The 27985-nt window shown below is 30.0% G+C and overlaps 1 protein-coding gene across 3 annotated transcripts in view; it reads left to right on the top strand.

Annotated features, from left to right (window-relative positions):
- Positions 1–19968, top strand: part of LOC143230907 (uncharacterized) — an 87447-nt gene extending 67479 nt beyond the window's left edge. For 2 of the 3 annotated variants that reach the window (XM_076465208.1, XM_076465207.1), the window contains 2 exons: positions 11196–11290; positions 13204–19968. In XM_076465208.1, the coding sequence (XP_076321323.1) occupies positions 11196–11290; positions 13204–13357 (249 nt within the window). In that variant the 3' untranslated portion in view covers positions 13358–19968. The remainder of the gene's footprint in view (positions 1–11195; positions 11291–13203) is intronic. The other variant, XR_013016676.1, reaches the window with a different exon arrangement.
- The last annotated feature ends 8017 nt before the right edge of the window (positions 19969–27985 follow it).

Genomic DNA, 27985 nt, shown 5'->3' with positions numbered 1-27985 from the left:
AGAATATTAGTGCATTTTGCAACTCACTCAGTTGTATGTTGTGTTTTCTGTACTAATGTATTTTACTAATTATAGATTACATACTTAAATGCAATTGGTGATGTATTTTTGTGACCTGACACTGTGTCACCAACAATTTTCCATAATTATTTTCAATATGTTATATATAAACTAATTTCTTGTTTTGTACAACAGATAGTAATTAATTGCCCAGAATGAATGTTGAATAGCAAAAATTAAAACATTCCTATATCCCTTTTATTACCTGCTATTTATTACTCTTAGCACTTTAAATCTATAATTATTAAACTTAATATTATTCTTGGTGCAACATTTATGTTATCACATATTATATCAAAATACACAAGCCATTCATTAGCAAATGTATTATGTTTTTCAAAATCTCAGAAACATCTTGTAAAATTCTAATTAACAATTGTAGATATATATAAACAGTTTCTGTTGGCATTGTTCATAAACTCAAAATTTCTATATTGCTTTGTATTACTAAGCATTAAGATTGACTTGATGATGAAAAAACAAACATCTCTAAGCTTTACAGTTTTGATACAGTATCTAGTTTTGAAATTTGACTTCAAAAATTGGTACTTTAAGTGAAATGAATCACTAAGTTTTAGTTCTATATGTACAAGTAAACACAGAACTTTGATACAATTTTTTTTTATAACAATCTTTCATTACAAATTAAGTATCAGTAGTAGAATCTGAAGTGATTTTTATTAGAATTTGTTCCTTGTGCTTTATGTTAAATACAAATTGCAGGTAAATTGTACTTTGTTTTGGGCTAGAACAATATTACAGAAAACAGTATGATAAATATTGCTAAATCAGTGTTTCTGTTAGTGTTAATTTGTAATTAACTAGCTTAGAAAAAATATTAAATTATTTTATCATTACAATTTGCTTAAGTTATTTTTAAGGAAATCCTCCACAGTGGTGGCACCTCAGTAAGCCTGAGAGTTTATAACTCAGACATTGCACAGAATTCAATCCCTTGCAGCATAGACAGTGTTTATATCCCATACTGCAGCTTTGTAATAATACAAATAAACAAGTTTTAGGTGATTAAAATCTATTAAAGTACTGTGTTTGATAGTAAAGAGAGCTGTGAAAGTTTTGGAAGAAAAGTACTTGCAGTGTATTTGTATATGTCAGTAACTGTTTGTGAGTAACAAAAATTAAAACATTTTAATTTATGATTTTATATAATAAAGGTTACATTCTTCTTATCTATAAATAAGTAACAACAAATCATATTCACTGTGGTGAGACTACGTTATATTTTATGAAATTTTTACAAATTTTTGTAGTTCGTGCAAGGTATAATGCTTTGAGAGAATTCAGATATTTTTAAGTTAAATCTGATTTAAGGAAATAAAAAAATTTGGATAAATTTGTGAATAATAAATCATGAAATTGTATCTGTGGATTTAGTTTAGATTTAGGATAATACTATCTATTATATTTTTTATTAAAAAATATATTTATATTTATAATAAAAAAACTTCATGAATTTTGATATGAAATCTTTTTTTGTCCATAATACTCTTAAGTACTGCCAGTAGAAGTGTGGGTAGCTATTAAAGTGCAAGTAAAGCATTGAAAATAAGATATTAGCTTCTGTTTTGTTTTTTTCTCACTTTAAAAATAAACATAAGGGTGATTGATTGTATCATCTTAAAATTATTAATGGAATGTTACAAATATTTTAAAATATTTTTTTGGTTATTTGTTAAAAATAAATGTTAAAACTTTCATAATTTCAAAACTAACAGTAGACATAACTTCTCAAATAACAGTCATTTGTTTGTTAATTTTGGTTTACATAAGGTATTTCTCATACCTAAAAAACTGAAACTTAAAAGCCAACTTGCAAATCTCTGTAACTCAATAATCAAAAAACTGCTGGAACAGGGTACTAATCAATCAATAATCTTAACAATCTACTTTCATCTACTTTTCTTATAATTGCAAGTCTGTCCTTACACTATCAAAAAATCCAGATGTTAATCACATGACATCAACACTCCCTTTTGTAAAACAACCATCAGATATCTAAATTAAGAAAAGTAAAAAGCATAACCTGCTGGATTGGAAGTCCCTTGAACAATCGTGTTGCATAAAAAAACAAACAGTCATTAGATAAAAAGTTCTTGAAAATTCAACATCATTAGAATCAAATAAAGAAATTACAATTATTAATTAAATGTGTGAAGAAAACAATCAACCAAAATTTTGATAAAGAAAGGAAAATCCTTCTTTACTTGTTTACTCCCACAAAACTGTGATGTTGTCATATCCTTTTCTTTTTTCTGGTGTTTTCATTTTTCAGAGTTTATGGTATGAAGGTTATGATGAATTTTTGTTCTTTGCCAGTATTTTTTGTCTTATCACTTAGAGAGTTATCTTCAAGCTGATGGAGTCTGTTGATGGTTTAACCTGTGATGACACTCTGGAAGTGGTCTCATTGAGATCCTTGGGCTCTTCAGCAAGTTAATTTATCTCTTGTGAAGTCATCTTTGGAGTTAACAAGTAGGCTATTCTCCTGCTGACATACCTCCAAAAAGTCTTTAAGATGAATGGCCTTTGGTTTAGTCACCTGGCTTTTTTAATTCTGTTGTATTATACTTTAGATTGGTTGTCTTTATTGTTTTGTACCTCCTTGCTTATTGTCATTAGAATTTGTTTATTTATGGAATTTTGTGCAAATCTACTCCAGGGCTATCTGAACTAGCTGTTCATAATTTTAAAGTGGTAGACTAGAAGAAAAAAAGCTAGTCAACACTACTCTTTATCAACTCATGGGCTATTCTTTTATTAATGAATAATGTGAACATAACTTTATTATGTCCCCTTGACTGAAAAGGCACACATGTTTAATGATGGGATTCAAACCTATGACCTGCAGATTACGAGTGGTTTGTCCTAACCACCTGGTCATACCAAGCTATATCATCACTGAGAGTTCATCCTCTGGTGGTGAAATTGTTGTGTAATGTATATGGATTTCCTACTCATCAACTTTGAAATTATTTGAAACAAGTTGAACCTCACATCTGTGTTTTTGTGACATAATTCCCAGGATGCAGTTTTATACAATGTCAATTGTTTAAACATCATGTTGTGTAGACAAGCTTCCCAATGTGAGAGTGACTTTCAGATTTTCTCTTTCTGGGGCTTGTAAATGATCATTTTCTGTGTAATAATCTTCTTTCCTTCACCTTTGGAAGTGGTTTTATTACTTATCAGATCAAATAATGGTAGGTGTAGAACCAGTATCAACCACTATGTTGTATGATTTCTCCTTACTGTTTTTCTTATTTAAGGTGGATGGAGTTTCTCATCTTCAAGGTATTGTTTCTTAAATACATAAAGAGAAGTATAAACTGTGGGAAGTGACAGTAGGACTTCAAGAGGAACTTAAGCTTTTACATGCAAGGGAGGTACAGCTAAGATTAACAATGACATTCAGGAAGTTTTAAAAGGTAGTATTAGGGTTAAAAGTAACGAACTTAATTATAAAGACCATATTCTATTGATCAATAGATTCAGCCTTTGGCTTATATTGATAAGGAACTATTGGAGGAGAAAGCAAAAGGAATAGAGAATGATATGGATTATGAACTTAAAGAGGCTATAGTTACAAGTGATTCCTTGACACACCATGCAGTTAGAATAGTCTGGTAAATGGGGAGAAAACAGTTACATTAAGCTGCCCTGCAGTGCAGATGGAAAACATAACTGACAGAGTAAGAGATATAATAAAAGGGACTGACAACAATGCAGATTTTGTTGTGCATGTAGGGGCTAACAATATAAAGAAAAGTAAGTCAGAGGAGTTAATTAATAATTACAAATGGTTGATAAAAGCATTTAAAGATAAAGGCCATAAATAAATTGTGTCAGGGATACTGACAAAAATAAATTGTTGAGGTGAAATTCTAAGTAGGTCACAAGAGCCAAAGGCTAGGCTGAAATTAATATGTAAGGATGAGCAGGCTAGTTGATTGGATTTGTGGTATCAGTTCAGTGGGAGAAGGGAACTTTTGGAATGGATAGTTTATTCTTATGTAGGAAAGTGTCTGACATGTTTGCAAAGGATATTAACTCAGCTGTAAGAAAAGTTTTAAACTAGGACTAGATAGTGGTGAGGGCAAAGATAAATTAAGATATAGAGGAAAGTTTTGCATTGGAAATCATTATAATGGGAATAAGTGAAACATGATTAAATATAGATGCTTTTGATGACAGAAAGTTCTTTGAAGTATGTAGTTGTAGGTTGTTTAACAGGAATAGAGTAGTAAAGAGAGGGGGAGGAATGGTTCTATATATAAAGTGCGAGTTACATCTTGTTGAAACTGAGAATATTAACGGTAATAGCAAGGAGATTAAATCTATTTGTGTTTCATTTAGTGGATATCAAGGGATAAAGCTTTTGGTAGGACTTTATTACAAATCACCAGATGAAACTGATGAAATTAATGAGAAACTTTACAGTGAGATTAAGATTTCAGCTGTTAATGAAGTCATAATCATGGGTGATTTTAATTTAACACATTGATTGGGAAATGCTAGAGTCGGGTTTAATTGTTTTGCTGCATTTAGAAATCAGAAATAATGGTACTTTGATTCCAAATGTCAAAAAAGCAAATTATGAAGTGATGCAACAAGAATTATCTTTTATGAATTGGGCAGCTGAGTTATTTGGAGACACTGAACAAATGTGGAAAATATTTTTCAGTATTCAAAACAAATACATTCACTACAGAAAGGAAAGGGTAGCTGAAATTGAAGGGTAAAAAAAAACAGGCTCACAAAATGTATAAGAGATAAAATTTAAAGAAAAGCATCACAAATTTAAGAAGTATAAATTGATTAATATTATAGATTTAGATGATTGTAGAAGATTAAGAAAGTTGATCAAACAGAAAATTAGAGCATCCAAAAACAGTAAGGATTTTTTAAAGTACATAAGCAAAATGTTAGGATGGGGAGAAAGGACCCATGAGGGATGGCAATGGAAGGCTTGTATCTGATGATTATGAAATAGCTAGATTATTAAATTATTTTTTCTTCAATTTCTATTTACAAAGGCTTAAGTAGTGTTCCTTATCTTGAACAATTGAAAGATGAAAACATAATTGCACAACACAGTTGCATAAATTCTGAGCTTGTTAAAATAAAATTGGGAAGTTTAAAGAATGATAAGGCTTCTAATCCAGATTAGATATGTGAGCCACTTTTCACAAATTTTTGTAAGTCCTTGAATAGTGGACAAGTACCGACAGATTGGAAATTAGCTAATGTCACTCCTATCTTCAAGGGAGGTAGTAGAAGTTGTCCCAGTAATTAGAGGCCTTTCAGTCATGGAAAGAGTTTTGGAAAGTCTGATAAAAGATACTTTGTAAAGTCATTTAACAAAGGTCAGAATTTTATTGGATAGTCAACATGATTTCACTAAGGTAAAATGTTGCTTAACAAATCTTTTGGCATACTTTAAAAATGTCACTGCAAATGTAGATGAGGATAAGGGTGTAGATTTGTATCTGGAATTTTAGAAAGTATTTTAAAAAGTGACACATAAAAGGCTTTCAAAGAAACTTATCTTTATAGGTGTTGGTGCTCAGTTAATTAATTGGATAGAAGAGTGGTTTGATGGAAGAAAACAAGAGGGTTGTTATACATGAAGTTCAATCAAAGTGGAGTAATTTTGGAAGTGGTGTACTTCAAGGCCGAATATTAAGACTATTGCTGTTTTTGATTTACATTAATGACATAGCTATCCCAGCAGTGTGCAACTGCTAGTGGTAGGACAAATGGGATTTTGAAGTATTGTGTTTAGGTTTGGACTCCTTACTTTAGGAAAGACATTGAATTGTGGAAAGGGTTCAGAGTAGGGTTACCAAAATGGTACCTGAGATGAAAGTGGTTGTTATAAGAGGAGAGATTATAATCCTTATAATTGTTTTCTCTTGAAAAAAGAAGGGTTAGAGGGGATTTTATTAAAGTGTTTAAGATAGTAAATGGAATTAATAATGTTAATGTGTTAAAAGTTTTCATACTTAGCAATAAGACACCAGTAGGGGACACAAATATAGGCTTAGGTAAGGTTGAAGCCATCTTCAGCTTAAATAATGTTATTTTTCAAATAGGATGGTTTGCTTAATGGAATGAGTTGTATTTGGATGTTGTGGAGGTAGTAAGTTTGAGTGAGTTTAAAAGAAAGCTTGATAGGTATATCAATGATGAGGGCTGGCTTTAATTTTTTTCTTAATTATTTAATAGTTAAGTTTGGCTTAGAGGATGGGATGTTAGAGATGGACCGACATGTTCCTTGTTGCCCCTAAACATTATGTTATTGTCAGTGGTTGATTCATCTTTGCCTTGGGTGTAAACTCTATGTTTTCTACATTTATAGCAGTTTTCTTTCCTTCAATCCTTTGACAGTAGTTCCTATTCCTCATTAGCTTTTGCTTGTGGTTTATGGTAATATGTCCTTTTAAGTTACAATTAAAACATCTTCTGTCTTTAGATTTACTTATTTCATTCTGAGGAAATAATTAAATAAATGTGTTTTGTGTAGCTCCTAGCAACAGTCTCTTTCAGTTGCAATTGAAATATCTTCTATCCTATAGTTTGTTTTTCATTCTGAGTAAATAGTTGTCTAATTAATGTTTTAACTATTTTTAGCTTTCTTCAGAGAGAGTTGGTATTTCTACATTGTTTGATTTTATGACAACATAATTTCCTGGATAGTGTTTTAAATATTTATCTGTGACATTAATTGACTCAAATTCCATCAGTAACTGGTCAATTTCTTCTAAAGATTTATACCTATTTTACTTAAGCCTAATTCCCATATTCTCATTTGCTTTGGCACCTGGGAGTTAGTAACTTGCCAACAAATCATTGTTTAAATTCTTACAGTAGTTTCTTTTTTCTGTCATTCTGTGGAAGCAGTTTCTATTTTGTCTGCAGTTTCTTGTAGTATGCCCTTTGAAGTTGCTAAGTCTATTTCCTCCTTCTTCTCACAATCATTACTTTTAAAAGTTCATTCTGATGCAATGCTCCAAATCTATTTGATAAATCAACCATTAATGTTTGGTAATTTTACATCTCTCGATTAGAAGTTGCTTAATGTTGTTGAGGCTAGTCCTTGTAAATGTTCAACTGGGTGAATAGTTTTTATTCACTGTGCTGTATCCCTTCACCATGGAAATTGTTTTAAGCTAATCTTTTTATGCATCTAATGTTATATTTCTATAATTTTTTGTTAGTTTATTGATGGAGCAGTGTTGTTAAAATAGTCTGTTAATTTCTGTAACTTGATGAAGTAGTATTTTTAGCAAGAGTTGTACAAGAAAGTTTTCCAGTCATAGGTGGCACAACAGTAACAGTAACAGATGTAGGCCAGATGGGTTTTCATATTCTATATGGCATGATTTTATTATTGTTAATTTTTTTCATGTTACTAACGGCTTTTTGTACCATTTTATGTGGCCTTTAAATTCTCTTTGTTCCTTATACTTTTCTAAATCTTACATCTTGATCTTCCTCTTAACTTTCTGTCTCCTTTCAATTGTTTGTCTCTTCATTCCAGTTTCTTGTGTTTCACTTCATTTTTATACTTTGTTGTTTTTGATCTTTTTATTTTCTCTTTATTTATTTCCAGTAAATATTTTATCATGTATCATTATTTTGAAGTTTGGAGTTGGTTTTATTTTAATTTTACCAAAATAATACAATTTTTGACACGGTTTCTATTGTAAGGTGTATACTTTTGGATTATTCTGTGAAAAATAAAGCAAAAGTGCAGTACAATTAGTTATAATAAAAATTTCATTTCTTCGACTGCAAATTTTACAAATTAAAAGGTTTTACAGACTAAAAATTAGCCTAACTACACAAATTATAAAAATCACTTGCTAATTTTGTCTTATGCAATGTACTTCTTTCTTGTATTCAGGTATTTCCTTGAAACACAATCCAGTATTCAGAAAACTGAATTAATAAACAGAGTGAACTATCTGCCACCTCAGAGATCAATCAACAATCTCAGCAACATATTCATACATATCTTTCATTTTTTCACACTTTCAAATCACTTTTTAATCTTTTGAGAAAACTAAAGATATTAAGTCAGGTTTAATCACATTATTTTAACTCTCCCCCTGACAAAATAAAATACAGATAGCAACAATTAAAACAACATAACCTACAACGTTATTTTAAATTTTTTGTTACTGTAATAGTTCTCTGCTCATTAATGAAAGATTTTCAGAAAAATGACATTATTAATACATGGGTAACCAGTTTTATCCTATGTAAAAGTCTCAGTGGTAAGCCTTTAGAATCTTTAATACTAAAAACTGAGATTCAATCTTCATGATGAAATTAGGGTAGATAGTTCATAATTCAACTTGTCACTAAAACAAAACAAACCTAGTGTAAAATATATATAGTACTCTTGTACAATATCTCCTGTACAAATTTGTTTAATAAATTTTAGGAATTGTTTCTTTTATAATTTTGTTTCTGTTTGAGTAGGAAGCCTTCATTTTATTACTAATGTTTAACATTGTATAACAGACAAATTATGTAATTATGCTGTTCTATTTTATTACTCAATTGGAGTATCTCACTCTAGCCAAACAGTACCTTCTTTTTGTCTTTAAGACTTAACTATCTGTTTGTCCCCAGTGAGTCAGAAGTAAGTTTATGTACCTACAATTCTAAAATCCATTTTCAGTTCCCATTATGTGGCTTTGCACTGAAACAAAACAGCTGTTCATCATGATACATGTCCTCAGTCTATATATTTTTTTTTATGACCATTGGGCATTTATTAATGGCTAATTGAGACTTTTCCATTCTGTTAATTGAACTTGCAATGTTCATAAATATTATAATAATCAAATTTTTTCTAAACATTTTAGTAACTGACAGTATATATTTGCATACATCAGTTCAAACAGTCTTTTCAGATAACACTTAAAAGATAAGATCAGTACTTTGTACTGGAAAGAAATTGTATTATATTATCATTAGCTATCTGAGTCTTAGTTCTTATTGTATTTGTTTTGAAACTGCAAACATTTTAATACAGATGATTGGAAGTTGGTATTGATGAGATTGTTTTTGTTTCAGTCTGTGATTTCCATAAGATATTTTCTTGACGACTGTATAATATTCAAAATTACAGTACATGTAAAACAATAGAGCATTACTTATTTAGTAAGCTAGATGGATAGACTGGGTTTTAAAGAAAAAATTCTCATGATTGTTTAAAGAACTGTATTTAGCATATAGTTTTGTCTTCATAACTTGTTTTTTCTGCATAAAATTTAAAAATTTATTATGCCAGATGAAGCATAGCATTTTTTATTTGGTATTAAATTTTTATTTTAAACTGCCATATATATAGCAAATGTAAAAGCCAAACTATTTAAGCTCTGACTATTAATGGTAAAGAACATCTTAGGTAGGAACTAAGTTACAGAGAGTATACACAGATTGTTAAGTATAGAAAAATGTAGGGACTAGAACACACAAATGATGTTATAGTATCCATTACCTCTCAGAACCATTTTATTTTATTAGTTGTATAATTATAAAGAGATTCTTTAATGCTGCTGTTGTTGTCATAGTAATTTTGGCTTATGTGAAATTACTTGATAAAATCATCATTGCACTTGTATTTTTAATTAATTCATAATAAACTTATAGAAGCAGGAACTTTCATGATGAGTTGTATCCTTATTTATGAAATTGTGCTTTTCATTCACACTTTTGAAATTCACTCAGATGTATTTATGATGCAAGACATATTTGTAGAGCAAAAATTACATGAAAATATTGCTGAAGAAATCGTACACTCGTACATGTCCAAATATAATAGTGTATCAAAGGTTAGAGAAACTATTGCTAGATCTGATTTCAAAACAGAACTTTTTAAAATAGCTATAGAGTGATTTATGATGCACAGTACTAACTTTATGTTTATCTTTAATAGAATATATGTGGGTATGTGCTGAACCTTTTTTTGTTATTAGTAATGTGTTTTTATTTCAGCTGGAATTATTTATTTGTAAGATCAGAATTCTTTTATTTCATTAAAATTACAAAAATTTAGATAAATTTGCAAAACATTGTCAGTATACTGTGAAGTATAAGAATGATACTTTAGATCCTGTACTACCCTTTAGAATACATCCACTGTTATTACTCACTTTAGATAAATATGGTTATTGAACATATGTTTGGCATTATAACAAGTTAGATTACCTTTCTTAACAAACCTTCCATGAGTCAGTTGTTGGTTTGCAAGACCATTTCTAAACTGAACTGGGGTACTTGACAGATATGTAGTTGAATGGGACTGCTGTGATTCCAGTTTATACAACCATCTTAATTACATCTGTTGATTTAGAGATGTAACTGGAATTAAATGAAATTTTACCTTTTAGGCTTCCATTAAATCCAAATTCTTGTCTACCATCTTGTTAATGGTACAAGAAGACATTGCCAACTTCACTGCATTGTCTTTCTGCACTACATGGTTCTCTTTCATAACCATAGTTTTCCCTTTGCTTATGAGAATGTTGCTTCAGTTTTGGAAACTCTTTACTATCATAAGTTCTCTGCTGTATATATTTTTTTTTACTTTTATGAAGTGTAATGTAGATTCTTTTCCTGTCACAGTTTTATTTTTACTTTAGCTTTACATCACCTAACAATCTTACTATATGAGTATCCTTTCTCAGAAAACGCTTTAACATAGTTCTTCAGCCAATTAGTCTACATTTAACACTGTTGCATGTTAAAAGGTAAGAAATTTGTTGTGAACCAAATTTACCTAGATGCTGAAAATGTCAATAGGTTTTGCAATGGCAAAAGTACAGTTAAACTCTATGTAATGTTATGGAAAACATTTCAGAAGATATTGCAATTAGAACTTAATAAGGAATGTTTCTGAATGAGAAAAATATTTTTTAACACTCAGCTATGTACAGTAGGTATGTTGATATGTCATCATTTTATTATACATTTAAAAATATGTGTACATACTTTAAGAATTATTTTTTATGAACGTTGTTCATTTGTTTAGAAACTATGGATATATCTTACATAGAAAGTATTTGAATTTCTAGAAGGGAGTCATTTTATTTTTTCAGATTCGACATATTCCTACTTTGTTTTGCATCATTGTTGGAACAATCATGGTTGGAGGATTTTGTCTGTGCTACTACATCGTCTGGGTTTTGTTTGAGTAAGTAAACATTTATTCATAGTCTGTTGTTAGTTTTATATTATTTATCTTATGTTTTTTTTTGTATAAATATCGTTTTTAGTAACTGTTGCATACTGGTTAGATTTTGTTTGAATTGGTAATTTATGGTTGTGCCTGAATCAAGTCTTACAGAAATTACCTGTTAAGTATTGTTTATTTTTTGAGCAAATTAAGTTTACCTTTGACTGTCATATATGTATTTATAGATAATCTATTTAGGTTCATATAAATGTACTTATAAAGTAGTTACCCTACATAGATTACAACTGTAAATTAACCTGTTAGTTAACATGCTGTTGTAACTAGATTTATGCAATGTTATAAAAAGGAAACAGTTGAATATTTCCTATATAAGAGATATTTTCATTCATTATCTCAATATCTCACAATGCTCAGGCAACATAAGAAATTTAGGTTATTCCTGTATCAATATACAAAAGTAACAATGCAAAATAATCATAATAATAAATATATATAAATTAAATGTTTTAATCAATGCTGCTTGTGAAACAATCATTAGAGAATGAGGAAACTTACAAATACATAAAAACTAAATTTTTGCTTCATGTGTTATTAACATGTCTTTGTCTCCTGAAAGGTGTGACACCAATATATAATTTTCTATAAAATGTTTACTGATTAATGAAAATTCATCAGATGGTTCTGGCAGTATAATTTTAGGATAGCTTGACATTTGTGATAAGTCTTTACCACACATTACTGTTTAAGTATACAGCCAACTACCAGGGTAGAACAGGTAATAGAGCAAAATAATTAACACTCCTACGAAAAGTGGGGCCTAATAGGCCCCAGAGCAACTTGAAAGGTTATTAATATTAGGCTAATAATTTTGTATTTAAACGAAATTGCCATTTAAATCCATTAATGAATGGATTAACGAGATTCCCACTGTCCCTATCTACTATCTAGCGAAACCACAGCCAGGGGAATGGGCTTGGAGAAATCAGGACTAGAAACGTCTTTTCGTAGGAGTGTTAATGTTTATGAAGACACAAAATAATAACTACAATGTGCAGTTAGTAGTAAAAAATATTCATATTGATATCCTAATTAAAAGAACCAATTTAATTATAATACAAAATTTATTAAATAATAACATGTACTAATTTTAAATATCTCCATCACAGGTTATCAATTTACTGATTGACCCTCTAGAAGTAATAGATAAAGTTAACCCCAAGAACTAACTGTGTTTAAGCAATAATAATATGTGAGAAAAATGCACAGTAATAAGATTTAAACAAATAACAATAACTGTAAGCATGACAATTAAAGTAGTTCAAAAATAATCTAACTAAAATAATTAGATAATGCTGTGCTATTTAGTGACTGCTATACAAATTGCATTAACTAAAATGAGATGTTAAACTTACAGGATGTAAAATTAATAGTGGTTATGATTATAAAAGTTGATCATTAAAGGTTATTGTTTACCCAAATTTCAGTTTTGAACTTTCTTTTGCAAAAATATAAATATTTTCAGCCAATTTTCTGAAGCATGTTACAGTTATCAAAAACATTTTTAAGGTTTCATATGTTTCTACAAGTAACCAAAGTAGGGGTAAAGAAAATGCATAACTAGTAGTAATTGCATATTGTCTTCCTAACAAAGGTCTTTGGTTGAAACATAGAACATTTTTTTTTTCATATAAATTCTAATTTTTATGATGAGTTGTTTTTGTAATTTATGTAATTGTAAATGTTCTTGAATATAAAGTGTATGTACAAAATTGTTTTAATTATTTTGTCCATAATGTACTACTTATATATATATATATTTCCTGTTTATAAAAGTGTTCATTATATTTATATATTTTAATTTCATGCTTGGTTTTAAACAGTTCATTTTGTTTTGTTCTGACACCATCAAGCTCTCCTACTCAGGACAGTCTCAGCACTGTTAGACTACTTTCACTGAAGCGTCGGTACAGTGATAGTCACAGTATCTTTCCTAGCTATCACTATCACAGGCTTAGCCAAGAACCGTTGGTGGAACAAGAACCCATAGAAAGGGATCACACATGAACCTGGCTGTTTCAAGGTTTTCTGGCTCCTAACTCATCTCATCTACATGAATCTTGGAACTTTTTGTTGTTGTTTTTTTACAAGCTTGGTCAATTTTCAGATTTTTGTAATATAAAAAAAAGTTATACTGGTTTGAACAGTAGTGATCTGTACAGACCTAAATTTTAGTTTTAGTAAAAAATAAAAAGTAAAGATTTAATGTATTTTTTAAAATATTTCATTTTCCTCATTGTATGCATTTTCACCTCTACTGAGATGTTTCCAAGAATGTTTATTGATTGAAAACTAGCAGCAGTAGTTCTGTTTGAATGTCATTCACTGTAGCTTTTCATTGAGATGGAAGCTGTAGTTCATACATATCCAGTACTATGGTACTAAATATACCATTACAATATTATAGTCTTTTAGAACTGGTGTGATAGTATATTATTATAAATCATTTATTTTAATTCCATCTTTTATCAAAGTTCTGTATTGCGGTAAAAACTTTTGCCCAGTAGTTTCATATTTTCTCCATTTCTACTCTCACCTATACTGAGATTTTACAATAATACTTAAATAGTAATATTTTCATTACAGTAGAAACATTAATGTGGTTTTTTTTTTCTTGTAATGTTTAGTGAGGTTTTCATAATACCTCTTTTAGCTAAACTGCTGTATACTTAATACATCATAAATTGGGAAGTAAATTATGTTTTTAGTATATTAGTGTTAAAGAATTTCAAAGTTTTGTCTTGATGTACTGAACTGAAAAGTGATACATGTTTTTTTTGTGGGTTGTAGTAGCATTAATATAGACAAAGAGTTCTGATAAATGATTTTTTGGGGGGTTGTTATAGCATTAATATTGACAAAGACTTCTGATAAATGTTGTTTTTTTTTTTTGGGTTGTAGTAGCATTAATATAGATGAAGACTTCTGATAAATGTTTTTTGTGGGTTGTAATAGCATTAATATGAAGAGTTCTTGAGATTTGTGTGTTATTTTTATTTTGGTATGCTTACATTTTTTAAGAAATCAGGAGATTAGGCCAGCAATGTTATCAAGCCAGTAAGTATGTTGAGATGTATTTTTTACAAAACATTGTGAAATTTACTTCATTTATTATCTATAAGTAATTCACTGTCATTTTTACTGTGTATGTATACAATTTAATATTCAAATGGTCATTGTTTATTTACAGATCATTAGAAACATGAAGCATTTTTCTTCTACATTAAAGCCTATTAGACTTATGTACTATTAAACTTAAAATGATGTCTCACATGCTAACTATGCACAATTTACTTTGAAAAAGGTTTACATAAATCATCTACAATGGTAAATATATATTTTTTTTATCTGCACATTATGTATACTTATAATTCTGGTGCACCATGTTTTCTGTATTAGGTTTTAACTGTAACAAATATTAAGGTTATAAAAGTATTAATAGCAAGTATTCATAGTTGCGTTATTAACACAACTTTACCACTTGTGATAATTTTCTAACGTGAATGCTACGGACTGAACTCTTGTAATACCTGAAAACTTATTATATGTTGTATGAAGTATTTTGATAATATGCAGTGTATCCTACATATTTGGCAAGTGTCACTGACTAAAATGTTAGGATGCATGATACTTACCTGATTTGTAGACTAAACTGTTGGTGTACATGATATACACTTGAAATATGACAGAAATAATACATTGAACAATATTTACTTGGTAACATTTAGTTAATAAGCTGAATAATAATACAATATAACTTTATCCTTAGAGTTATGGATATAGTGTAGCAAGATTACCATGAACAGATTGCACCATAATTTACATACTGTTGCTTTAAAAGTGAGGTTAAATTAACTGTATAATTTTGCAGTAAGTGTTACAATTAAAAGTCTAAGTTTTATTGTAATCTACCTCATCTACTGACTGGTCTCTTAAGTAAAGTTTAATTATTTAATCATAAAAAGTAACGTTTAAAGAACAGATGAGGTGATATACTGATCAAAGTAATGTGCTTTTTTTTAAAGTTTTGATACATTACCTAACATAATTGATTAAACATTTAAACATATTTGTATATAACTATGTATTTAATATCTAGGAAATCACTTCAATTTTTAAGCAGACTTCACTGTCAAGATATAAAAAAAAAAAACCTAGGTAATTAGAGAAATAGCATAGAGCTGGAACAAGATAAACATTTGACAGGATTATTTCAACACACTACTGTGAAATACTGTTTTATCATTAAACACCAAATGTTTAACAATCATATTTTAAAGACAAATATAATAAATGCATGTAAAGAAATTCTTAATGGTACTACTGCAGCAAGAAATTGTGGTGTACAGAACATTATTCATTACATTACATATATTGCTAATAGAACATGACTTTAGGTACTTCGTTTGTTTTCCAATCAGCCCAAAAAAGAAATGCCTAATGTTAAATATGGTATGGATATATTTCTTGTAGCAGTGAATAAGAATTTCTATTGAGAATTATGTGGGTATTTTCCACACACACATATATATATATATATATAAAAACTCAAATCCTAACTTTGTCCCAAACAACTTTAATGTTTCTGTAGAGTTAACCATAGCATACGTAAGTTACATCTAAATATATATGTGTGTGTGTGTGTGTGTGTGTGTGTTGTAGTGCAAATAAATATTGAAACTACATACAATGTAGAGGTAAATATGGGTTTACAACAAACACTCAAACTGTATATGAAAATAACTCTACATATACATCACAGTATAATCAATACTATCACCTCAGTTGTGTTTGTTGAAAGAAAAACAATAAAAACTTTGGCATCTAAAGAGTAGATACTCCATGACAAGCATGTAGGAGTCATCGTTTTGGTCAGTGTTGCAGCAGGTATAGAAAATTGGCACTGTTAACAACAAACCCAGTTAAGAATGAAAACCTAAACTGTTTGTCAGTGATATGAAGTGTCTGTAAGATAAAATATTTGGAATCAAGTATATTTGTGTTAAGTCATCCCAAAAAACATTAAGAAACTAGTTAATACTGTGAAGCCATAGCAGGCATTTAGCTGCATGGAAAACTTTGTTGTGGAGATGCAACCAAATGAAATAAATGAAATGGGCAGTGGAAATGGAACAGTTGGCAAGCCTTACAAAGTATATTGTTTACTGATGAAATGAAATTCAACTTGTTTAATGATAATTGACAGAATGTTCATAGAAGAAAAATGAAATTGTACCATTCCTAATATACAATAGTTGCAGTGAAACATAGTGCAGTGGACCCATAAAACATGCAGTTCGAACACTATAACTTCTGAACCTTGTTGGATAGAAACATTTCCAAGGGAATGTGTGCCTACAAGAATGTATAGAAGATCAAAATACAACCAAACAACCTGGTAAAATCATGAGACACACTGCAAGATAATTACAGTATGCTGACCAGGTGCTGTGCTACAAACAAGGCAAAGAGTTAACACATAAAACAGTAATGTACACAAATACATAGTTATATTCTTCCAATATGATATGTTTGTAAAACTTTTGTACTTATATTAAATGATACTTTCTTCTGTTAAATAATACATTTTGCAAGTGTTTCCATATTTATTTCCAATACTCTGTATATATTTTTATGTATTTGAATAACATAATATTGAGTATCATTTCAAATTCTTCAACATCTTTAATTACATTCAACATCACTGTTATACAGCAGGTGTTATACTTTTAAATAGTATTTTTGTGCCATTGTTACATTTCATTAATGTTTTTCACTTTCACTCTTTGTAGAGAAATTTAACAGTCCAAAATCTTTTATTTCTGAATTCTTACAAACTTGTAATCACGTAGTTTTTTTTTTTGTGAAGAAAAACATTTTATTAATATTTCAGTTTCACAGATATCAAGGGTACTTGCTATCAATCACTATGTTTACTGATGTATTTGGGTTTTAAAGTATATAGTGTATCATATATTTTATTACCCAATGACTATAGATTTATAGCTATTTGGTGCATCAAGTGAATATACCCCGTGATGTCACAAAAACCTTTCCTCATAATGTAACAATCAGGATACTAATATGTACTTGAATTTCTCACTGTAGTACCACAAAAAGTGCAACTGATGTATTTTAATATTGAAAAAAGTACTAAAAAGGTCGTATTCTAAATTTCATTTTTTTAGTGGATAATTGACACTTTTCAAGAACATACCTGAAATACAGTTATGCATACAGAAGTTTAACATAATTGAGGATTCTGTATAGATGTATGTATAATACTTATTAGAATCACTTGTGTTACATTTCATTTTATCTTGGAAAGGTCATAGTTCAAATAAAATTCAACAGTGTAAGGTTATATTTCATTTAAGTTGAAGAAGCTGTTCTTTTACCATTTGTCAGTTTACTGCTTTTCTACATAATGTTATTACTCATCATGACATATATTCCAAAAGATACAAACATTCTCAGGGTTATTGTTGTTTTTTATGTATTAATGATCAGTTACATTGAAAACTTAATGTAATCTTCATAATACTGAAAAACAGATTTGCACTGATATTTGTTATTAAAAGAGTAAAATAATTTGTTTTAACTTTCAATTTATTTTTAAAACCAGTGAATTTCTGTTCTACTGGATTTACATAAATTTCACAAGTCAAACTTGTCCCAGGTAAGAGAAAAATTTACTTAAACCAATATTTCACCATTTTTTGTTGTTATGTCAGTACACTGTTGTTTATAATTAAAAGTAGGTGGAGGATAATTTAGGTAGTGGCACTATTAAGAACTGAACTGCTAGTATAAAGGGCAGCTTATAAAATATAGGTAATAGAAACATAACTATTAGACTAAGGGATAGTTTATGGAATGTAAGTATCATGAATTCATATTCTATAATAAAAGATAGTTTATAAAATATACTTTATGAACTGAATTTCTTATGTGAAAGTTAGCTTTAAAAAATAAATACAGCAGGTTAAACTGATGAAAGTTATGGTTTAAACTGTTAGAATAAAGGAAAAGTTGTATAAATTTTCAAGTATTGTATACTTAAATAATAATTGAAGACTTATTCACTGAATGAAAGTTACATGAACTATTCAGTTGGAGATTTATTCAGCAAACTTAAATAGAAGGTATGTACAATGTAATAGGTGACACAAAGTCATTAGCCCAACCTTAGTGTGTAATAATTTTCTCATGGACGTCCAGCTACTCTGATGTAGACTAATAAACCTTGTGGTCAATCATCAAATATATTAGAACACAGAATTATTTAATTTGAATGATAATTTCTTAAAAAAAAACACTTTTAACTTAAATTTGAATGTGGTTATTTTCATGTTTTTTGTGATTTAACAAAAACCATTGAACCTCTCATTGGCCTTATGTTATATTTTAAACTAATTTTAGTTGTTTCACCTGCTAAAACATATTTTACAGTCATACCATAGAACCAGGAATTGAAAATAACATATAAGTCCAGATTTGTCTGTCTGTGAACTTTTGATTCTGTACAGATAATTACAGTGCATACTTTATGGCATACTGATTATCTTAGCCAAAAATATGTACATGTCATCCTGCCTGATGTAGTGTTACAAATTTAAGTTATAATTACTTGTTACCATGACTTTTAGTAGTTGTATGATCAACATCATTCATAACTTAATACCTCAATACCCTATGAGGTTACACTGCCTTTCTCATTATACAAAGAACAAAATTATCATGTAGTTAATGAAGCTGCAGATGTAGCTGAAAATAATTATTTTTTCTTGTATTTTGTGTCCATGTAGTAGGCTTGCATACAACCTGAAATGCTTTGATTAAGTTATCTAAGTAAGTATTATTTCTAAATCTTTTATTAGTTGTTAGGTCTGTATACTGTAAACAATGGAATTCAGTTATTGTTTTAAATGAAATTTGTAAAAATTTATGCATCAAGAGAGCTTTTTGTTGTTAGACCAACTAATTATATTTTATGTTTGAAAACCTAAAAGTACATTTTTATTTCAATCCCAGAAATAACTTTAGAAATATGAAAGTAGTATTATATATATTCTCTCTTAATTTTTTATTTTCATGTCAGGCTACAATTTTCAACATCCTACTTAGTGCTAATATCATTTGACAGTATAAAAAGATTAGAAGGATCAGAAATGGTATGAAGGCTATTTTCACTGTATGGATCTTTATTTGATTGTTAGTGGAGTACATCCACTTGAAGTGGCATGGGTTAAAATTACATTTCAATTCAGTGCCAAGTGTATTTTGATATGTTTTCGACTGTAACACACCAGTTAATGTTAACAGTGTAGCAGTTTGCTATAAAGTATTTAAAAATCACATTGCATTAAATAATAACTTGTTTCAAAGTGCATAGTAGTAGTTAATGTCCTGTCTTTTTGTTACATTTATTGCTGTTTATTAGTTTATGGAATGCACATATATACACTGCATCTTATTAAATGTACTTAATTTCACTTATGTAGTAACTGGTAATACCAGTGGATCGCGTGGTTTCCTTCATTGTAATGTTGCATGATGTTGTATGTTTTTCCATTTTAATCTTCAACTTTAATAAATCCTTATCTCTAAACAAACTACTTTTGAGTTCACTCTGTTATTAGTACTTTCATAAGTTACTTTAAGAATTTGATTTATATTTTTATTATTCATTGCCATTTTGAAAACTAAGGCAATTGTAAACTGATTATCTGATCCTAAAGGCACCATAAACCATACACAGGAAATGTTTTATTTTCCAAGTTCAAAAAAACATGTATGATACCTTATTAAAATATATTGATAGCATCTAAAACTAAAGTTCCAGAGAAAAACAGGCATTACAACTGAGTAATTATAAAATCATCAATATTTTTCATTCCCAAAATTTTAAAATATTACAAGATATTCTATTCCTTGAAGAAAAGGTTTGCAGTTTATCAGTAACATATGATTGATTTTTTTTATTCTTTCTAGAATAAGAAAGAGAAACAAACTTGTATAATACGACATATATTCTTTTAAAACTTTCTGAAACCTCTTCTAGTGATATCATATGTACTACTTCAAAACATCCAGCGTGTCTATGGATTATGAAAGTCAATTAAAAACAATGAAATAAATGTTTATTAATAATTATTAATTGACACATTACTGTTTAAAAGATTAAACTGTTAACTTAAAATCAATGTACCAAATGACAACAGAAATTAAAATAAATAGTATAAGATAAGACACATTGGAAAAACCTATTCGCAAAATATATAACGGACAAAAAAATCTACAAAGAATCTTACTATACAACAACCTGGGTAAAATGTTGTGTACCAACAAGGATAAAATAAAAACGTACAGCCACAGTGGTTTTTAACATTAACGAATTGATACTACAATAGTATATAAATACCGTGTTTCTCCGAAAATAAGACAGGGCTTATATTAATTTTCACTCCAAAATATGACACTAGGGCTTATTTTCGGGGGATGTCTTATTTTGATATATTAAAAAAATGAAGTTACAAAGTAAAACTATTAAACTAACCATTTAAAATAGACTATTATTAAACTAACTGATTAATACTTAAACAAACTAATTAACTAACTATTAAACTAATTAATAAATTATTTTTTTTATTTCTTTCCTCTTCCTGCCACTCTTAACTAGGGCTTATTTTAAGGGTAGGGCTTATATTAAAACTATCCCCAAAAATCACACTAGGTCTTATTTTATGGGTAGGTCTTATTATCGGAGAAACACAGTAGGTCAGACAGGACGTCCCATAGAAACAAGAATTAAAGAACATTCTAGAAGTTTGAAACAGACGAATCTCATTCTGTACAACAATGTGACAAGATCTGTAACAATAAAGACAAAAAAAAAAAAAAAAAAAGATAGCCAGAGTAGGATTTTTCATTAATTAATGTGTTACAGTAAAACTTTAATTAACGGACCGCGTCACTAAGGACAGACTTTTTCAGTCTTTTTTTGACACAGATATAAGTAGTAGAAAAATTTTACTCTTTGTAATAAAATAGATCTTTCAATAATGGACGCCTCGATATTCCAGATTAAGAGCAGCGTCTTAAGTCTCATTCTCTGTATAGACCGCCGATAAAGCTGGCAGTTAGTTATCTTTGTAAGCCTGTACGATATACCACTAAATTCCAAACATCCCAGAAGGATGACCAAATATTCACACTTGCGATAGTTATTGGATCTTCTTTGAACCATATACTGTAATAAACGTTTTAACAGATTCAAAGTACAATCTTATTACTATAGGGAATTCTCATTGTAAACACTGTAAAATACGTAAGCTGATAAATTCCATGTCGTTTCTTCGGAGTAGGGGTTAAGACAACTTATGTCTGTGATCGTGCTTTGATGCTCTGGAAAGGATCATAACAAGGTGTTTGGTAAACAGTCTAATGTCACACGCAGGGATTTGTTGCTTTATTTTCTGCGGATTTACACTTCAGTTGTTGACAATAAAATAAATGTGAAATGTTTAGAAGTTAAAACCCTGAAAATAAGTGCTTTGAAACTTTGTAACCAATAATAAAGAAAACATGGTACAGCTAATTCACCCCTTGGGAAGTCTTGTTGACAACGCTCTATGTAATGTCAACGTACAGCTCATAAACACCATGTTCTTACACCAAACAAATTAAGGCTTTAAATTTAATATTGTCAATGTGGAATCCAGCTTTGCATTAATCATTTTTTTATATTAAAGCCACCTTACTATAGAGGGCAATCATATGCAGTCGGAAGGGTGTTCTTGATGTCAAGGTTCCATTGTACTACAGTAGTGTATATATACTGTAGGTCAGACAGGACGCATCATAGAAACAATAAATAAAGACCATTCAATAAAGTGGAAATTAAGAAATATGGACATATATTTTGTACCTCATATTTTAGAAACTGTTATGACACAGAAAAAGCTTCAAAATTTGACATATCTGTAGAAAAGACTAAAAACTAAATATCAAATTTGAGAAAAAAAGAGAAGTGTAAAAACGGATCCAGCCAAAGTTCTAAATTACTAAGTCAATGTAAGCCAACTTGACTCAAGGCGAATGTTTAAGATCGCATCCGCTCATATAGTTAAACATATATATACATATTTACAAGCTGATTTTCCTGTACCTGCTGATACATTTACTAGCAAGTAAAATAAATGTTCAAGTTCAACTGTCCTATTTCTCTCAACTCTGTAAAATTATATTTTACTATTAACCATTAATTTGCGTCTTAAACAGACTCAAATTTCAAACATGTATTGATACATTTTTACTCAGTCAAATCTTGTGGCAGTAATTATTCGTTTGTGATTGTATTATTTAGGTGAATCTAAAATATCCAAAACTACCACATACACTAAAACTCGTTTTGGTACAACGTTCAAACTGTATTTCAAAGTTTGCTCAGTATAACATAGGTCGATTGCTATTTCAATGTAAACATGGACATAAATTTGATATTTCAAGGAAAAGAATAATCAGAATATCTGAATAATAGCAGTAACAGACAAAGCACATAAGATTATCTTTACATTATATTTTAACGAAGGGAACAAAGAATGAACTTCATTAACATTTTATCACTGTCTTAACATAGTTTGCTGACTTCTCGTTTTCCCCGTATTTTTAAAACTACCTTCTCTTCCGGCCCGGCATGGCTAGATGGTTAAGGCACTCGACTCGTAATCCGAGACTCGCGGGTTCGAATCTTGGTCGCACCAAAACATACTCGCCCTTTTCAGCCATGGGGGTTATAATATGACGGTCAATCCCACTATTCGTTGGTAAAAGAGTAGCCTAAAACCAAAACCGTTCTCCTCCTCTTCTTGATGGTTTAATAGATATCTCTTTATGCTCACAAAAACTGTATTTATTGCACTTGAAACACCTTTTCATTTTATATAATTTGAAAAACTCTCAAATAAATAAAACATTACCAACATTTTCTCATAGTCGTTCACATAAAAACTTGAAAAGAGTTAAAAGAAAGCTTTTAGTAGAGGATCCAGATTTAAAGTTAATGTTTAAATATGTTCAAGTTGGTACATATGTTTGCCTGGGATTTACTTAACATTGTTTTCTGAATACCATATTAATTTACCAAAATATTTCAATAAGAGGTGGGAAATCTTACAGTATTTATGTGTAAAAATTTATTTCCCTGAAGAGTCAATGAGATGAGTAAGGTTCGCAAGATATCTTTCAAAGTAATTTATAATTTCACTGAAAGTGACTGAGTGTAATAGATAAAGAGACTGAACACTAATGTATAAGTAATTAAACTATCTCTATTCAAACACACAATCAAAATCTTACGTATATAGGATGAACGAGAGCACCTTTATCTCAAGAGTTTAGCAAGTGAGAGATTATAGTAATATATATAAAATTCTATGATACTATCCTTCTGAAGGCCACAGTTCTCACTACTGGTCAATCCCAATAAAACAAGGACACTATAACCTTGAGACATCAACTGGCCTACCTATGGAGGAAACTGCTGTCTACGTTCATACTCTAGGTACAGCTGTACATTTATTTCCCCTACAGATAGACCATCTTATTTCAAGAAATGATAGAGAATAATTGGCAGTGAACCAAAGCAACTTAATGACTTCCTTGACCATGTGTTATGCAAAACCTGCATGTACACAGAACAACTTTGAAATTTTTTGTATTAAAATTAGAGGTAAACTTGTACATCATTCAACTCCCCCCTTTTTTTTAAAGGCTTGCTCTTAAGTCGACATTAATTTTAAACCAACCTTAAAATAATTTAGATTCACAAACACGTACTGGTGAAGCAGTATTATAAACTTCTTTCACCACTTACATGCAACACGACACAACCCTATAATAAAGAAATCCAAAATGTAAAAAAATGCTTGACAAAAGAACAGAGAATAATGTTAAAAGCCTTTAACAAAAATAAATTTATATAACACAATAAAGTAAAAATCCTTTATAAATCTACATAAATATAATAGTACTGAACGTGTAACTACTTCACAGATCTTCACCAAAATTGGTATGAAGGTTTATTAAAACCATATATTTAAAATGACGAGAAACCCACTTTAAGTAAAAATATATCTCAAAACAAGGGTATTAACACTTTTACCAAAATAAAAGCAGAGAACAAAAACTGTTAATCTTAAGATGACACAAAAAGGTTGAAACCTTGTCCACTGCTTTATTTTGGTAAAAGTATTAATACCCATACCAGCTGTTCTGAGATACATACAAATTTTCAGTTTTGTGGCTTCTATTGGCATTTTTGCGTTAGCGCGTACTTCGCCCAAGGTAGATGGATATTTACCCAATTTAACATGAAGGTTTGTTGGGTACATGCGAAGACACGTGTAAATTTGTAATGTCACATGTTGTGTTTTGCATATTTATGGGCGTTTTTACGTGTTTTACAATTACGTATAAGGGAAGCAACTTTTAATGTCCTGAGATATCTTTTCATTAATCATGAATTTATTTAACTTATTTTCAGACGCAAGATGCTCCAGCTTTTCAGAAAATATATTGGATTATATTATATATATATATTATGTTATATCACATTACTCTGTCAAATACCACCAAAGCGCTCAGAAACGAAAGGTTGCTTTGTCTTTTCTGTTGAGTTTTTGAGCTCCTCACTATCATCCTCAATCATACAAATTAATTATATATTCAGCATTGTATTTATAAACTCTGCTTATGACAATAAACTATTTATGTGACACCGTTATACAATATTCTCGAGAGCAACAAACCATGCTCACAGAAATAAGCCTACTTGACCCTTGTTCCGACGAAACGATGTGAAATTTATCAACTTATGTATCCTTCAGTGTTTACAACGATAATTCCCCAGATTAATAAGATTGCAATTTGAATCTGTGAAAACGTTTATTACAGCATATTATTTGGAGCAAATACAATAAACATCACAAGTGATTGTTTGTTTGTTTTTTAATTTCGCGCAAAGCTACTCGAGGGCTATCTGCGTAACCCGTCCCTAATTTATCAGTGAAAGACGAGAGAGAAGGCAGCTAGTCATCATCACCCACCGCCGACCCTTAAGATACTCTTTTACCAACGAATAATGGGATTGACCGAACATTATAATGCTCCCACGGCTGAAAGGGCTAGCATGTTTTGTATGACGGGAATTCGAACTCGCGACCCTCAGATTACGAGTCGAACGCCTTAATCCATCTGACCATGCTGGGCCTCATCACAAGTGTATGAATACTGGTCATCCTCCTTGGATGTTTGGAATTTAGTGGTATATCATATAGGCATACAAATATAACTGCACACATTATCGGGTGTCCCTATAGATAATGAGACTAAAGACACTGCCCTTAATCTGGAATACTATGGTGCCCATTATTGAAAGATTTATTTGGATCACAAATAGTAGAAAAAAGAAAGAAACTGGAAAGGTTTGCCTTTAATGGCGCGGTGTCTATTGTTTCTAGGAGCCCATTAGTCGATTGCCTAAGGTACATACATTTTTATCATATTATCATAACGTTTATTTTGACATTTGATAGCTTACAATAACTGTTTATTCTTGTGATCACTGTGGGACATTCACTATAGGGTAGAACAATACATCTTCTCGGCAGGGATCATAATGTCCTACCCAAACAAGATCATATTCAGCAGAAAAACACTAGTCCTATCTTTAGTTTCTCTGTACGCCATCATGATTTACAGAAACTGTTCAACCAGAATATTTTGAGAAGTTTATATTTAAAGGTTAATAAAAGGGTAGACACACCTCATTCTTTACACTATGCAATGTCTTAATAATCTTTTGCTTTAGAGTTTTGTGGACTACTGGTTGCAACACAGCCTGAAAACTGTAGCTTGATGGTTGATAGCATGACCCATCACACGTTCGTGAACCCATAAATGACTGCATTGATGTAGATACGTTAGCACTGGGACTTCCACAAAAGCATTTGAGGAATGGAATGTCTCTTGATATTCTTTGATTCATCAAAAATAAGTCTCAGTTTCAGAAGTAATAAACAATGGTGCTGCTACGTTAAAAAAGCTAGCCAAAAAGATCAGTTATATGATGCAAAAACTAAGGAAATGTAGATCTTTCGCTTCATCATAGGTTGAGATCAATCTGTTAGTAGGGTTTCTTTAGACTCCACATTATACCTAATATATGACCAAGAAAGATAACTTATTTGTGAATTAGTGGAAATTTTACTGGTTTCCGTTTTGAATCTCCTTTTTTATCTGCTGGAATATCACTATCAAGTTCCCGGTTTCATATTCAAATATGCAACAAAACATCATAAACGTAGATTACGAATTTTTCACATCACAGCCTCTTTAGTTTATGCTTAACTAAACACTTGAAAGTGACAGACACGTTACTTAAATTAGATAGTATGATGCAAAAGTCATACAAGTTATCTTTATGTTAAAAGCAGTCTTGATCAGCTTTAATCATTCATCTTTAATATCCAGTATACGGATGATAAATCTACATTTTTGAATCAATGCATCTTGACATGCATCTGTTTGCAACAAGGTAAAGGCATCAGTACGAATTACTGTGTTTTTCGTAAAAATTCAACACTTCCTTCTTTCTAACAATCACCATTAGAAGACCATTGATGAACTTAGTTTTTCATCTTATTATTGTCAGTTTGTGATAACTTTTTAAAGATAACAGCACCACCGTTTCCTATCTCTAAAATTGAGACAAATTTTGAATGGAACAAAGAATGTGAACAGACATTCTAATCCTTAAATTCCTGAACGTAAGTTCCAGTACGGTAAATTGTTTGATTTTGTCCTTTAACATCCATTATAATTCAGCATTGGCCATGTTCATAGTATTCCAGAACTACAGACTTGGTATTCTTTGATTGGACACATGTTACTGTATTTTATGGCAATATTCAACTCAGTTGGCCATCTGGTACTACAAATAAATTAGTATATTAAATTAATCAATCACTGATTTATCTTTACTGTACTAAGTCCAAGCTGTTTACCCAATCTTCAATCAAAAATTCAGATGTGTTAGTAGCAAATCACTTGCTTTCAGATAAAATGCGATTTATGCAACTATAATATTACCATTATCCTTGGATACTGCTTGTCTGCTTACTATCCTAATGACCAAAACTCCATTCCATTTCAGAAAAAAAATATCTTTCCGTGTTATTGCTACTTGCTTTCTTGACAAAAAACAAATTACTTCAGATTAAATCAGTGGCAAGAAGTGACTTAGATTGCATTTCTTTTTAAAATGATATTGACAGCATTTACCACTTGCTCTTTTGTTTTTGTGTTTTTATTACTTAATGAGCTATAATATAAAACAAATACTCTTCTCTACCTTGTTTGTCGACGAAGCGCAGGTAAATTAAACAAGCATACCACACCCAAAGCATATGTTTTATTCATTTTAGAAGAAGGCCCATGTAGTGGCATTAACAACATGGATTGTGGAATGGAAGACAAAGGAGGACTTAAATAGCATTGTTTATTCACTGGGTGATCAATCCAAGATGTAGCCACAAAAGCTGCCACTGAATGGTTCTTTCTCTCATGTAACTG

The sequence above is a fragment of the Tachypleus tridentatus genome, chromosome 10 (assembly GCF_004210375.1).
Source record: "Tachypleus tridentatus isolate NWPU-2018 chromosome 10, ASM421037v1, whole genome shotgun sequence".
Taxonomy (NCBI): domain Eukaryota; kingdom Metazoa; phylum Arthropoda; class Merostomata; order Xiphosura; family Limulidae; genus Tachypleus; species Tachypleus tridentatus.
This window is presented reverse-complemented; position numbering and strand designations above follow the sequence as displayed.